This window comes from Papio anubis, chromosome 2 (genome assembly GCF_008728515.1).
Source record: "Papio anubis isolate 15944 chromosome 2, Panubis1.0, whole genome shotgun sequence".
Lineage (NCBI taxonomy): Eukaryota > Metazoa > Chordata > Mammalia > Primates > Cercopithecidae > Papio > Papio anubis.
In genome coordinates, this window is record NC_044977.1 from 89,120,623 (window position 1) to 89,135,947 (window position 15,325).

Genomic DNA, 15,325 nt, shown 5'->3' on the forward strand with positions numbered 1-15,325 from the left:
CAGCCTGGGTGACAGAGCAAGATGCTGTCTCAAAAAAAATAAAATAACAATGTATATATAGTTAGTAGACAGTAAAATATGCAACCTGAGTTTTCTCAGGTTGAAGTCAGAAGTCCATATTAGTCTGTCACACCTACAGCATTTCCTTTTTGTGACTTTGGTTAGAAAGTCTGAAAATGTGGCAGGGTGTGGTGGCTCATGCTTGTTGTTTCAGCACTTTGGGGAGCTGAGGCAGGAGGATCACTTGAGGCCAGAAGTTTGAGACCAGCCTGGGCAATAGTGAGACCCCACCTGAACAAATCATAAAAATAAAAATAAGCTGGGCACGGCAGCACATACTGTAATCCCAGCTACTCTGGAGGCTGAGGTGAGAGGATCCCTTGACCCAGGTGGTTGAGGCTGCTGCGGTGAGCTAGGACCGTGCTGAGACCCTTAAAAAAAAAAAAAAAAATCTGTCAGACATGGTTTTCACGGCTGTAACCCCAGCACTTTGGGAGGCTGAGGCGGGCAGATCATGAGGTCAGGAGATCGAGACCATCCTGGCTAACATGGTGAAACCCTGTCTCTCCTAAAAATACAAAAAATTAGCCGGATGTGGTGGCACGAGCCTGTAGTCCCAGCTACTCGGGAGGCTGAGGCAGGAAAATGACTTGAACCCAGCAGGTGGAGGTTGCAATGAGCCGAGATTGCACCACTGCGCTCCAGCCTGATGACAGAGCGAAACTCCACCTCAAAACAGGAAAAAAAAAAAAAACAAAAAAACCAAAAAACTTTTTGATTTTGTTCAGTTTTGGGAGTGGGGCAGATACTTTCCTTTGGAGTTATGTGTAACCCAGGTGACATGAATCACTACTACTGGAATTGCGTCTACTTGATGAAAACACAAATATTATTTACGTTTTACAATGCAGTGCAATAATGCAATGCAATAATGATATCATCTTTTACATGTATTTTATTTGGTTTTATGATAGATATCTTTAGAAGTGTTCATTTTAGATCAGCTAGTAATTCCTTTCTGATGTGAAGCTCTTTTTATGGAATGGTTGCTATTTCTGAGAAGATAACACATTTTGCTTGGCAGAATATGACATTTTGATTTTAAGGCTACTTTTATAAGGAAGTTGATGCTATAACCTGTCAGATGTTTGTGTCTCATTTATCCCTTTTGGATCCCCTGATAAGCCTCTTGCGTGTGGTTGTCTTATTTGGACCTCCAAAGCCCACCTCAGCTCCCTGCCCTTCTGCATTCCTAGTTTGACTCAACCCAACCAACCTCTGCCTCTCTTCCAGCGTCTTCTTTCCAGGAAATCAGCTGTGAGAGAGGTTAGGAAGCTTGAAGGATAAATGAGTTTATAGTGTTCCTTCTCCACTTTCATACTGGCAATAGGGTCCATTTCATTTATTGGCCTCCTTAAGAATTAACAGAGCTGGGCATGGTGGGTCATGCCTATAATCCCAGCACTTTGGTAGGCTGAGGTGGGCAGATCACCTGAGGTCAGGAGTTCGAGACCAGCCTGACCAACATGGTGAAACCCTGTTTCTACTAAAAATACAAAAATTAGCTGAGCATGGTGGCGCATGCCTGTAATCCTAGCTACTTGGGAGGCCGAGGCAGGAGAATCACTTGAACCCGGGAGGCGGAGGTTGCAGTGAGCCGAGATCATGTCATTGCACTCCAACCTGGGCAATAAGAGTGAAACTCTGTCTCAAAAAAAAAAACAAAAACATAAAACAGAGTTCGAGATTAGCCTGGCCAGTGTGGTAAAACTGCCTGCCTACTAAATATACAAAAATTAGCCAGGTGTGGTGGCGGGCACCTGTAATCCCAGCTATTTGGGAAGCTGAGGCAGGAGAATTGCTTGAACCCAGAAGGTGGAGGTTTCAGTGAGCCGAGATTGTGCCATTGCACTCCAGCCTGGGTGACAGAGTGAGACTCTGTCTCAAAAACAAAAAACAAAACAAAACAAAAAAAACAAAAAAAACCAGGAGTGTGCCGTTTATCTTTGATAGAACTTCCCTCAAAGAACTAACGATCAAAATATTTTTAGGAGTAGTTTTAGCCACATTTTGTACTTAAAAAAATGTAAGCACAAACCTCAGAGATCTAGGCCTCGGATTTTTGTATAACAGGTAGGCATTAGGTAAATCTATTTTTTTTTTTTCTTTTTGAGACAGTCTTGCTCTGTCGCCCAAGCTGGAGTGCAGTGGTGTGATCTCGGCTCACTGCAATCTCTGCCTCCTAAGTTTAAGTGATTCTCCTGCCTCAGCCTCCCAAGTAGTTGGGATTACAGTCACCTGCCACCACGCCCAGCTAATTTTTGTATTTTTAGTGGAGACAGGTTTTCACCATGTTGGCCAGGCTGGTCCCGAACTCCTGACCTCAGATGATCCACCTGCCCCAGCCTCCCAGAGTGCTGGGATTATAGGCGTGAGCCACCATGCCTGGCAGTAAATGCATTTTTGATGAGGGAAAGGTACCATATCTTTTGTCTGATTTTCAAAGGGGCTCCTCAAAAGGTTAAGAGTCACTGTTTTGATCCAGCTTCTTGCCTCATTTGACAGTTGAAGCTGAGGCTGAGAAAGGTGAAAGTACTTGTTCATCATGACTGAATGGGTATCTAGGCTTGATGAGTATCCTGAGTTTTCCGCTGTACCACAAATAAATCCAAAGGTTTCAAGGGGTTAAATTTAAATTTCCCTTTTTAATTATTTCTCTTGCTTTCTCATCCCTTTTCTACCCCTTCTTCACTTTTATTTGCTTGTGTTCACTTATTGGTTGTTTTTTTAATTTTTTTTTTTGCTTCCTTAGGCAAAGCCATGACTACAGTAGTGGTACATGTGGACTCCAAAGCTGAGCTCACTACCCTGCTGGAGCAGTGGGAAAAGGAACATGGCAGTGGGCAGGACATGGTACCTATCCTTACCAGGTATGAATAATTTTTTTAAAACCTAGTTTAATAAAAGACCTCACACAACTCATATGCTAGATTTCTTGATACATACACATACACACACACACACACACACACAAGCTAGTTTAAAAGAAGCAAAAATTGGTATGGAGAATAGCATAGGAACATTTTCACCTAGACTGTAAATTGTAAATCAATTTTTTTCTTTCCTCAGATATAGTCAGATTTCCCTACTTCCTGAAGCTGTTTAATTTTCTTAATTTTTTTTTTTTTTTTTTTTTGAGACAGAGTTCTGCTCTGTTGCGCAGGCTGGAGTACAATGGCGTGATCTCGGCTCACTGCAACCTCCGCCTCCCGGGTTCAAGCGATTCTCCTGCCTCAGTCTCCCGAGTAGCTGGGATTACAGGCTCCCACCACCATGCCCGGCTAATTTTTCTGTTTTTTAGTAGAGACGGGGTTTCACCATGTTGGTCAGGCTGGTCTTGAACTCCTCACCTTAAGTGATCCACCCGCCTTGGACTCCTCCCAAAGTGAGTGCTGGGATTACAGGCATGAGCGCCGCGCCTGGCCTTTTTTTTTTTTTTTTTTTTATAGAGTTTCGCTCTTGTTGCCCAGGCTAGAGTGCAATGGCATGATATCGGCTCACTGCAACCTCCGCCTCCTGGGTTAAAGCGATTCTCCTGCTTCAGCTTCCTGAGTAGCTGGGATTACAGGCCTCTGCCACCACGCCCAGCTAAGTTTTGTATCTTTTTAGTAGAGGCAGGGTTTCACCATGTTGGCCAGGCTGGTCTTGAACTCCTGAGCTCAGGTGATCCACCTACCTTGGCCTGCCGAAGTGCTGGGATTACAGGTGTGAGCCACCATGCCCGGCCTATTTTTAAATTAGAAAAATAAAAATAAAAAAAATTTGACTCATTTTGTAACTGTTTGGTGAATGTATCTTTTTTTTTTTTTGAGACAGAGTGTCGCACTGTCTCCTGGGCTGGAGTACAGTGGTGCAATCTTGGCTCACTGCAACCTCCGCCTCCCGGGTTCAAGCGATTCTTCTGCCTCAGCCTCCTGAGTAACTGGGATTACAGGTGCGCGCCACCACATCCGGCTAATTTTTTGTATTTTTAGTAGAGGCGGGGTTTCACCATGTTGGCCAGCCTGGTTTTGAACTCCTGAGCTCAGGTGATTCACCTGCCTCGGCCTCCCAGAGTGCTGGGATTACAGGTGTGAGCCACCGCGCCCGTCCTGGTGAATATATCTTTACCTGGCTCTTCTGGCTCCGTTTTTTTGGAGACAGGATCTCACTCTGTTGCCCGGCTGTAGTAGCATAATCTCAGCTCACTGCAGCCTTGATCTCCTGGGCTCCAGCCATATTCTTACCTCAGACTCCATACTAGATGAGACCACAGGTGTGCACCCCCACACCTGACTAATTTTTAAATTTTTTGTAGAGGGAGGGTCTCCCTGTGTTACCCAGTCTGGTCTTGAACATCTGGGCTCAAGCAGTCCTCCTGCCTCAGCCTCCTAAAGTGGTGGGATTACAGGCGAAACCACCGTGCTGGCCTACTTGACTCTTCCACAGATACCTGAAACAGACCATGTCCAAAATTGAGCTTATCATCCTCATTTCTGTGTGCCTTCTCATTTATTCATAACTTAACACTTTTTTTAATTCCCTACTTAATTTTAAACTAAATGATTTTAAACTGAAAAACTTTTTTTTATTTTTTATTTTTTGGGGCGATGGAGTCTCACTCTGTTGCCTAGGCTGGAGTGCAGTGGCTCGATATCAGCTACCACAACCTCCACCTCCCGGGTTCAAGGAATTCTCCCTGCCTCAACCTCCTGAGTAGCTGGGATTACAGGTGCCTGCCATGATGCCGGCTAATTTTTGTATTTTTAGCAGAGGTGGGGTTTTGCCATGTTGGCCAGGCTGTTCTCAAACTCCTGACCTCAAGCGACCTGATTGCCTTGGCCTCCCAAAGTGCTGGGATTACAGGTGTGAGCCACTATGCCCAGCCTGTTTTTACTTTTATTTTTTTTTTTGAGACAGAGTCTTGCTCTCTGCCCCAGGCAGTGGTGCGATCTTGGCTCACTGCAACCCCCACCTCCTAGGTTCAAGTGATTCTCCTGCCTCAGCCTTTGGAGTAGCTGGAATTACAGGCATGAGCCACCAGGCTCGGCTAATTTTTCTGTATTTTTTTTATTAGAGACAGGGTTTTGCCGTGTTGGCCAGGCTGGTCTTGAACTCCTGACCTCAGGCGATCCGCCCACCTCAGCCTCCCAAAGTGCTGGGATTATAGGAGTGAGCCATTGCGCCTGGCCTTCGTTAGGTATTGCTCATGTGGACTGGCCCATTAAGCAGTGTGCCTTATAAGTTTGTCTCCAGTTTACCTTCTTTTAATACATCCTCCCCCTTGCTGAAAGATTCCTTTTTCTCATACACAAATATGATTTCCCTACCTTCATTCATAATTCTTCTCTGGCTTCTTTTTTCCTACAGGGTAAAATGTAAAGTTTTTAGGGTGGCCTATGAGGCCATTTATGATGTGGCTTACTTTTATAATATTGTAGTTCTTTCTCTATAAAAAGTAAGAAATCAATGTGTAAAAAGTTGTTTTCACAGCTCTGATATTGGGGATGGGATGTTGAGGATTCCCACGTTCCAGTGACCTTCTCCTTAGAAAACCCATGAGCACCTCTACCCAGCCTTTACTTTTCTCTCTTTCTACCTTAACAGATTTTTTTCAATAAAATTATGTGCCACACAGTTATTAAGTACCAGGTAGTGGGTAAATCATTATTTGAGGAGACACCAATAAAAAGACATAGTATCTGCTTTCAAGAATTTTACAATTTAGTGAGGAACCACGTGAAAAAAAGTTATAGTGTGGTATAATGGTGGAAAATAAAAATACGTACACGTGAATGATAGGAGTATCAAAACAAATCAAGGGGTGCTGGGTTGGATGCCTCACACCTGTAATTCCAGCCTGTCATAAATGGCGTCACATCATAAATAGCCCCATAGGATGAGAAAAAGAAGGATGGCCTCTTTTTTCTCCCTCATAGTATTAGTCTCTTTCTGTAAGTATTAACATTTTTTTTTTTTTTTGAGATGAGATCTAGCTCTGTTGCCCAGGCTGGAGTGCAGTGGCACAGTCTCGGCTCACTGCAACCTCCGCCTCCTGGGTTCAAGCAATTCTCTTGCCTCAGCCTCCCGAGTTGCTGGGATTACAGGCGCCCACCACCACACCCAGCTTATTTTTGTATTTTCAGTAGAGATGGGGTTTCACTGTGTTGGCCAGGCTGGTTGGCCAGGCTGGTCGGCCAGGCTGGTCTTGAACTCCTGACCTCATAATCTGCCCGCCTCGGCCTCCCAAAGTGCTGGGATTACAAGCGTGAACTACTGCACCCGGCCGGATTAACATATTTTTTAATGTCTATGTGCCTTTACACTTGGTATTTCTTTGGCCTGAAATGCCTTTCCTTGGCATGTCTGCATGGCAGGCCTAGTCCTTACAAGAAGTAGTTCAAGAATCATGTCTGTAAAACCTTCACTGACTGACTTCCATAGGTAGGTTTGGGCTCCCCATCATTAAACAAAAAACATTTTTTTTTTTTTTTTTTTTTTTTTAGTGACAGGGTCTCACTATGTCACCCAGGATGAAGTGCAGTGGTGTGATTATAGCTCACTGCTAAATTTTTATTTTTTAATTTTTTTGCGGGAGACAGGGTTTCACTATGTTGCTTAGGCTGTTCTCAAACTCCTCACTTCAAATGTTCCTTCATTGTCTCCCAAAGTGCTGGGATTACAGGTGTGAACCACCATACCGGCCACCACTTTGTTTTAATACTCCTATCGTTCATATGTATGTATTTTAATTTTCACCCATTATGCCACATTGTACTATGTGTGTGTGTGTGTGTGTGTGTGTGTGTGTGTGTGTGTGTACATATATATATATATATATTTTTTTTTTTTTTTTTGAGACAGAATCTCACTCTGTCACCCGGGCTGGAGTGCAGTGGCGCGATCTTGGCTTACTGCAAGCTCTGCCTCCCGGATTAACACCATTCTCCTGCCTCAGCTGCCTGAGTAGCTGGGACTACAGGTGCCCGCCACCATGCCTGGCTAATTTTTTATATTTTTTGGTAAAGACGGGGTCTCAGGTTTCACCGTGTTAGCCAGGATGGTTTCAATCTCTTGACCTTGTGGTCCTCCTGCCTCAGCCTCCCAAAGCACTGGGATTATAGGCATGAGCCACTGCACCCAGCTATAATTGTTTTTTTACACGTCTCTTCACTAAATTGTAAGCTTCTTGAAGGCAGAGACTATGTCCTTTTTTTTTTTGTTTTTTTTTGTTTTTGAGACAGGATCTCCCTCTGTTGCCCAGGCTGGAGTTTAGTGGTGTGATTTCGGGTCACTGCAACCTCAACTTCCTGGGCTTAGTTGATTCTCCCATCTGAGCTTCTTGAGTGGCTGTGACTACAGGCACACACCACCCTGCCTGGCTAATTTTTTGTATTTTTAGAAGAGATAGGTTTCATTATGTTGCCCAGGCTGGTTTTGAACACCTGGACTCAAGCAATCCACCTGCCTCGGCCTCCCAAAGTGCTGAGATTATAGGCGTGAGCCACCATGCCTGGCCTACGACTATGTCTTTTTATTGGTGTCTCCTCAAATGATGATTTGTCCACTGCCTGGGATATGTAGGTATATATGTATGGTATATAATTTTATTTAATAAATGTGTCAAGATGGAGAAAAAGTGAAAAGTAAAGGCTGGGGAGGGGTGCTCATGGGTTTTCTAAGGGGAAGGTCACTGGAATGTGGGGATCCTTAACGTCTCATCTTCAATACCATAGCTGTTAAAAAATTGTTTTGTCTGTGCAGTGATCTCTTACTTTTTATGGAGAACTATGATATTATGAAAGTTTAAATGGGGATAAATGCATTGTTCTTAATTGCTTTTAATACATAGGGAACATGTGAGAATACCGCGTTTCTTTAAGGAACAGGATTATTGCTGACTGGTGGAAACTGGATTTTAATTGGTAGAGGCATTGGAGATTAAGAAAGTTAGCAAGCCTGTAATCCCAGCACTTTGGGAGGCCTAGATGGGCGGATCACGAGGTCAGGATATCGAGACCATCTTGGCTAAAATGGTGAAACCCCGTCTCTACTAAAAAATACAAAAAAACTAGCCGGGCGTGGTGGCGGGCGCCTGTAGTCCCAGCTACTCGGGAGGCTGAGGCAGGAGAATGGCGTGAACCCGGGAGGCAGAGCTTGCAGCGAGTTGAGATCCGGCCACTGCACTCCAGCCTGGGTGACAGAGCAAGACTCCGTCTCAAAAAAAAAAAAAAAAAAAAAAGAAAGTTAGGCCAGGTGTAGTGGTTTATGCCTCTAATCTCAGCACTTTGGAAGGCTGAGGTAGGAGGATCGCTTGAGGCCACAAGTTAAAGACCAGCTTGGGCAACATAGTAAGACCCCGTCTTAATTTAAAAAACAAAACAAAAAAAGAATAATTAAACACCAGCTATTAAACAAGATACTTGAAATGCAGCCACAGTGAGTTAGAGAATCTAAATATTGTGCTGTTAACATGTGTATAATTGATGTAACTGTGAAAGGAGGAGAGTGTTGTTAATGAAGATGGTTATGTGGATTCATTCACTTGTTCAAGAAATATTCTTTGAGCACTTATACTAAAAGTACTTAATGTTTTATTTTCAACATTATTTTACATTATCATATTTTATCCTCAACTTTTTCAATATGCTATGCTCTTCAGCAATGCAAAACCTAAAATTTGTTTGGACAGAGGGATACTGTCCTCAAGGAGATAACTACCTGGGAAGCAACTAAGACTAACAGAGGCCTGGCATGGTGGTTCATACTTGTTATCCTAGCAGTTTGGGAGGCAAAGGCAGGTGAATTGCTTGAGCCCAGGAGCTCAAAACCAGCCTGCCCAACATGATGAGACTCTTGTCTCTACAAAAAATGCAAAAATTGGCCGGGCGCGGTGGCTCAAGCCTGTAATCCCAGCACTTTGGGAGGCCGAGACGGGCGGATCACGAGGTCAGGAGATCGAGACCATCCTGGCTAACACAGTGAAACCCCGTCTCTACTAAAAATACAAAAAATTAGCCGGGCGTGGTGGCGGCGCCTGTAGTCCCAGCTACTCGGGAGGCTGAGGCAGGAGAATGGCGTAAACCCGGGAGGCGGAGCTTGCAGTGAGCCGAGATCGCGCCACTGCACTCCAGCCTGGGCGACAGAGCGAGACTCCGCCTCAAAAAAAAAAAAAAAAAAAATGCAAAAATTAGCCAGGCGTGGTGGCACGTGCCTGTAGTCTCAGCTACTCAGGAGGCTGAGGTAGGAGGATTGCTTGAGCCAGGTAGGTCAAGGCTGCAGTGAGCTGAGATTGTGCCACTACACTCCAGCCTGGGCAACAGAGACTCTTCTCAACAACAACAACAACAAAAACTAACAGATAAGGAACAATGCATAGTAGCACAAAATAGTATATAATGATGAAGTGCCAAATCAGGCAGTATGGTGGTTTGTGTGTGTGTGTGTGTGTGTGTGTGTGTGTATATATATATATATAAAAAACACACCTACTGGAATGGGAAGGTTTATAAATATTAAAGAGGTTATCAGAATGGAAAGAAAATGAGTGAATCGGTTCATTCCACTCAACAAATATTTGAGGACATTGTTTTGGTGTCAGAACTGTAAGAGGCACTTATCTGAACTTCCCCTTCCTCATTTGTCCCTCAAAGTATCTCTGAAAGATACATCATTAAATGATAGACTTTCTCAGATTTACTTGCAAAAAACTGCATAGTGAGGCAGTGGAAACTTAGGTTAGAATCCTGGGTTTCGACTCCAATTCCAATGTTTTTTTTTCCCCCAAGGCTGGAGTACAGTGTTGTACTCACTGCAGTCTCAACCTCCTGGACTCAAGTGATCTTCCCACCTCAGCCCTCTGAGTGGCTGGGGCACATGTTATCATGCTCCACTAATTTTTTTTTTTTTTTTTTGTAGATACGGGATTTTGCCAGGTTACCCAGGCTGGTCAGTTTATTTTATTTTAATCGCGGGCAACTTCCCTCCTTCACCAAATTGTGGGTCTGTTTACTGGGTATTTTCTGAAATAGTTTTAGGGTTTTGTTTTTTGTTTTCTTCCCTCATCTGGCTGCAGGTTTGCGTGTTTTAGTGTATTCCAGGAAGAGCAAATGAATTTTAGGCCTGGCTGCTTTTTTATTGACCATTATTTTTATGATCTTTTGACAGTTTCGTAAGAACAATGTATGTCATTTTGTAACCTGAATCATCATCCTTTTATTAGTTTTTGACTTGATTCTGCTGAAAGAGGCTGGCTTTGGGCCAAGCTGTGTGAGTGGGCTTTTTTAAAAAAATTTTTTTAAATTTTTTTTTTTTTTTTTTTTTGAGATGGAGTCTCACTCTGTCGCCCAGGCTGGAGTGCAGTGGTGTTATCTTGGCTTACTGCAACTTCCGCCTCCCAGGTGCAAGCAGTTCTCCTGCCTCAGTCTCCCGAGTAGCTGGGATTACAGGCACCTACCTCCACACCTGGCTAATTTTTTGTATTTTTTTAATAGAGGTGGGATTTCACCACGTTGGCCAGGCTGGTCTTGTTTTTGAGACGGAGTCTGCTTTGTCGCCCAGGCTGGAGTGCAGTGGTGTGATCTCAGCTCACTGTAAGCTCCACCTCCCGAGTTCACGCTATTCTGCCTCAGCCTCCTCAGTAGCTGGGATTACAGGCGCCCGCCAACACGCCTGGCTAATTTTTTTGTGTTTTTAGTAGAGACGGGGTTTCACCATGTTAGCCAGGATGGTCTTGATCTCCTGACCTCATGGTCCGCCCGCCTCTGCCTCCCAAAGTGCTGGGATTACTGCTGGCATGAGTCACCGTGCCCAGCCATTTTTTTTTTTGAGATGTAATTTATATACTGTAAAGTACTCTGCTAGATGGATTTTTTTTTGTAAGACCATTATCGAGATTGAGTTATAGTAGAACTTGAGTACCAGATTGCACCCTCCTGCCTCATCCCAGTCAATAGCTACCCTAAATTAACTGTTTTTCCTATTTTTGATTCTCAGTTTTTTGTTTGTTTTGAGATGGAGTCTCACTCTGTCACCCAGGCTGGAGTGCAGTGGCTTGATCTTGGCTCACTGCAATCTCTGCCTCCCTGGCTCAAGTGAGTCTCCTGCCTCAGCCTCCTGAGTAACTGGCATTATAGGTGCCCACCACCATGCCTGGCTAATTTTCGTATTTTAGTAGAGATGGGTTTTACCCTGTTGGCCAGGCTGGTCTTGACCTCCTGACCTCAAGTGACCCACCTGCTTCAGCCTCCCAAAGTGCTGGGATTATAGGTGTGAGCCACTGCGCCTGGCCCAATTCCCAGTTTTTATAATGCCAATTACTCTTGGAAAATGAGAAGACTAAACAGAAGGAAAAACCCCCACAATTAACACCAGGTTTTGTTCTAATTAACTTAAACCCAGGGAAACTCTAATGTAGACTATTAGCTTGAGGCACAGAGAGGTTACATAATTTACCCAGAGTGTCTCACACTGTGGAAGAGCTCAGATTTGAACCCTGAATATCTGGCTCCAAAAGTCACTTTTATTATTTTTTTGGAGACATGGTGCAGCAATTTTTCTTCTTCTTATTATTTTTTTATTTATTTTTTGAGACGGAGTCTCCCTCTGTCGCCCGGGCTGGCATACAATGGCACAATCTCGGCTCACTGCAAGCTCTGCCTCCCGGGTTCACGCCATTCTCCTGCTTCATCTTCCCAAGTAGCTGGGACTACAGGTGCCTGCCACCACGCCTGGCTATTTTTTTGTATTTTTAGTAGAGATGGGGTTTCACCATGTTAGCCAGAATGGTCTCGATCTCCTGACCTCGTGATCCTCCTGCCTCGGCCTCTCAAAGTGCTGGGATTACAGGCGTGAGCCACCGCTCCCCGCCCTGGAGTGCAGCAGTTTTATCATAGCTCACTGCAGCCTTGAATTCCTGGGCTCAAGCCATCTTCCAGTCTCAGTCTCCTGAGTAGCAGGGACTATAGGATGTGTTGCCACCATGCCTGGCTAGTTTTTAAATTTTTAGAGGAGATGGGGGGATTTCCCTATATTGCCCAGGCTGGTCTCTTAACTCCTTACTTCTAGTGATTTTCCCACCTTGGCCTCCCAAAGTGCTGGGATTATAGGCATGAGCTACTGTGTCTGGCCCAGAGGCCGTATTTTTAACTTCTTTGCTATATTGCTTAGTTTCAACTGAGGATACTAGTAGATCTTTTTGGTTTTTTTTTCTTTTTTGATACTAGTAGATCTTACAATATATAATTCTAAATATATTTAGTGAAGCTGAGGTGGAAGTATTGCTTGAGTCCAGGAGTTCAAGACCAGCCTGGGCAACATAGCAAGATGCTGTCTATATAAAAAATAATAAAAATAGCCAGGTATAAGGCCAGGCACAGTGGCTCACACCTGTAATCACAGCACTTTGGGAAGCTGAGGCAGGTGGATCATGAGGTTAGGAGTTTGAGACCACCTGACCAACATGGTGAAACCTCATTTCTACTAAAAATACAAAAACTAGCCGGGCATGGTGGTGTGTACCTGTAACCCCAGCTACTCAGGAGGCTAAGGTAGGAGAATCGCTTGAACCTGGGAGGCGGAGGTTGCAGTGAGCCAAGATTGCGCCACTGCACTACAGCCTGGGCGACAGAGCGAGACTCCGTCTCAAAAAAAAAAAAAAAAAAAAAAAACACCCAGGTATGCTTATGCACACCTGTAGTCCCACCTACTTGGGAAGCTGATGCAGGAGGATTGTTTAAGCTCAGGAGTTTGAGGCTGCAGTGAGGTATGATTGTGCCACTGTGCCACTGTAGTCCAGCCTGAGAGACAGTGAGACCCTGTCTCTTAAAAAATAAAAAAATAAAAAAATAAAAACCATCACCAACAAAAAAAATATGTACACATACATTATTTTGTGTGATTGCCCTTTGTGTCAAAGAGAGGTTTCAGAGTTTAGAAGGAAAGGAAGAAAAAGCAGAAATACTTCTGAAGCTTGATTAGAGTGGACCAGTAATTTTTGCAGAGAGTTTAACTCTTTTATTTATTTATTTTTTTGAGACAGAGTTTTACTCTTGTTGGCCAGGCTGGAGTGCGATGGCATGATCTCGGCTCACTTCAACCTCCGCCTCCCGAGTTTAAGCGATTCTCCTGCCTCAGCCTCCCGAATAGCTGAATTTACAGGCATGCACCACCATGCTTGGCTAATTTTTTGTACTTTTAGTGGAGATGAGGTTTCTCCATCTTGGTCAGGCTGATCTCAAACTCCCGACCTCAGGTGATCAGCCCGCCTCGGCCTCCCAAAGTGCTGGGATTATAGGCGTGAGCCACCACACCAGCCAAGAAAGTTTAACTCTTTTTTTTTTTTTTTTTTGAGACGGAGTCTCGCTCTGTCGCCCAGGCTGGAGTGCCGTGGCCGGATCTCAGCTCACTGCAAGCTCCGCCTCCCGGGTTCACGCCATTCTCCTGCCTCAGCCTCCCGAGTAGCTGGGACTACAGGCGCCCACAACCGCGCCCGGCTAGTTTTTTTGCATTTTTTAGTAGAGACGGGGTTTCACCGTGTTAGCCAGGATGGTCTTGATCTCCTGACCTCATGATCCGCCCGTCTCGGCCTCCCAAAGTGCTGGGATTACAGGCTTGAGCCACCGCGCCCGGCCAAGTTTAACTCTTAAGACTAGAAAGGGCTGGGCTCACACCTATAATCCTAGCACTTTGGGAAACCAAGACGGGCGGATCACCTGAGGTCAGGAGTTTGAGATCAGCCTGACTAACATGGCAAAACCCTGTCTCTACTTAAAAAAAAAAAACAAAAAAAAAAAACCAGAAATTAGCTGGGCGTGGTGGCACATGTGTGTAATCCCAGCTACTTGGGAGTCTGAGGCAGAAGAATCGCTTGAACTCGGAAGGTGGAGGTTTCAGTGAGTCGACATCACGCCATTGCGCTCCAGCCTGGGTGACAGAGCGAGACTCCATCTCAAAAAAAAAAAAAAAAAAAAAAGACTAGCAAGGCTGGGTGTGACAGCTGAATGCCTGTAATCCCAGAACTTTGGTAGGCCAAGGTGGGCTTGAGCCCAGGAGTTTGAGTCAGCCTGGGGAGCAAATTCCCCATCTACAAAAAATTTTTAAAGTTAGCTGGGCATGGTGGTGTGCCTGTAGTCCCAGTTATTCGGGAGCCTGAGGTGGGAGGATCACTTGAGGCTTCAGTGAGCCATGAGTCGTGCTGCTGCACTGCAGCCTGAGCAACCGAGTGACACCCCGTTTTTTTTTTTTTTTGGTTTTTGGTTTGGTTTTTTGAGAGAATCTCATTCTGTCACCCATGCTAGACCTTGTTTCTTTAAAAAAAAAAAAAAAAAAAAAAGACTAGAAAGTATGGTGTCCTGGAAATAAGCACATAGGAGAGTTTGACATAGGACAGAGCATGTTAGATGGAGAGTATGATAGTCTTGTATTGGCTTGTCATTGTAATACAGTGTCAGTCTTAGGACACTCAAATAGTAATTTTTCTTGTTTTTTTTTTTATTTAAGATGGAGTTTCGCTCTTGCTTCCCAAGCTGGAGTACAATGGAGTGCAACCTCTGCCTCCTGGGTTCAAGCGATTCTCCTGCCTCAGCCTCCTGAGTAGCTGGGATTACAGGCATGTGCCACCATGCCCTGTTAATTTTGTATTTTTAGTAGAGATGGGGTTTCTCCATGTTGGTCAGGCTGGTCTCGAACTCCCGACCTCAGGTGATCCACCCACTTTGGCCTCCCAAAGTGTTGGGATTACAGGTGTGAGCCACTGTGTCCGGCCATTTTTCTTGCTTTATAAATGATGCCTGAATAGCCAGGCGCAGTGGCTCACACCTGTAATCCCAGCACTTTAGGAGGCTGAGGCGGGCAGATCACCTGAGGTCAGGAGTTCGAGACCAGCCTGACCAACATGGAGAAACCCCATCTTTACTAACAATACAAAAATTAGCCGGGCATGGTGGCACATGCCTGTAATCCCAGCTACTCAAGAGGCTGAGGCAGGAGAATCGCTTGAACCCGGGAGGCAGAGGTCGCGGTGAGCTGAGATGGCACCATTGCCTGGGCAACAAGAGTGAAACTCCATCTCAAAAAAAAAAAAAAAAAGACTGCATGAATAAAATAGAACTTTTCATATGTTCAGCAATATGGATGACTCTCAGAACATGCTATGTGAAAGTCAGATGTAAAAAGATTATATATGGTTCAATTTATGTGAAAGTCTGGAACAAGCCAGACACAGTGTTGCGTGCCTGTAGACCCAGCTACTTGGGAGGCTGAGGCAGGAGGATTGCTTGAGGCCAAG

The 15,325-nt window shown here is 44.7% G+C and overlaps 1 protein-coding gene across 10 annotated transcripts in view; it reads left to right on the top strand.

The window, feature by feature from the left end:
* The window catches only part of DCAF1 (DDB1 and CUL4 associated factor 1), a 107,000-nt gene that overhangs the window by 17,993 nt on the left and 73,682 nt on the right, over window positions 1–15,325 (top strand). For all 10 annotated transcript variants that reach the window (XR_004182157.1, XR_004182158.1, XM_031663310.1 and 7 more), the window contains one exon: window positions 2,813–2,930. Coding sequence is in view for 7 of the 10 variants with exons in the window: in XM_031663311.1 (XP_031519171.1) it covers window positions 2,813–2,930 (118 nt within the window). In the remaining 3 variants the exon portion in view is untranslated. The remainder of the gene's footprint in view (window positions 1–2,812; window positions 2,931–15,325) is intronic.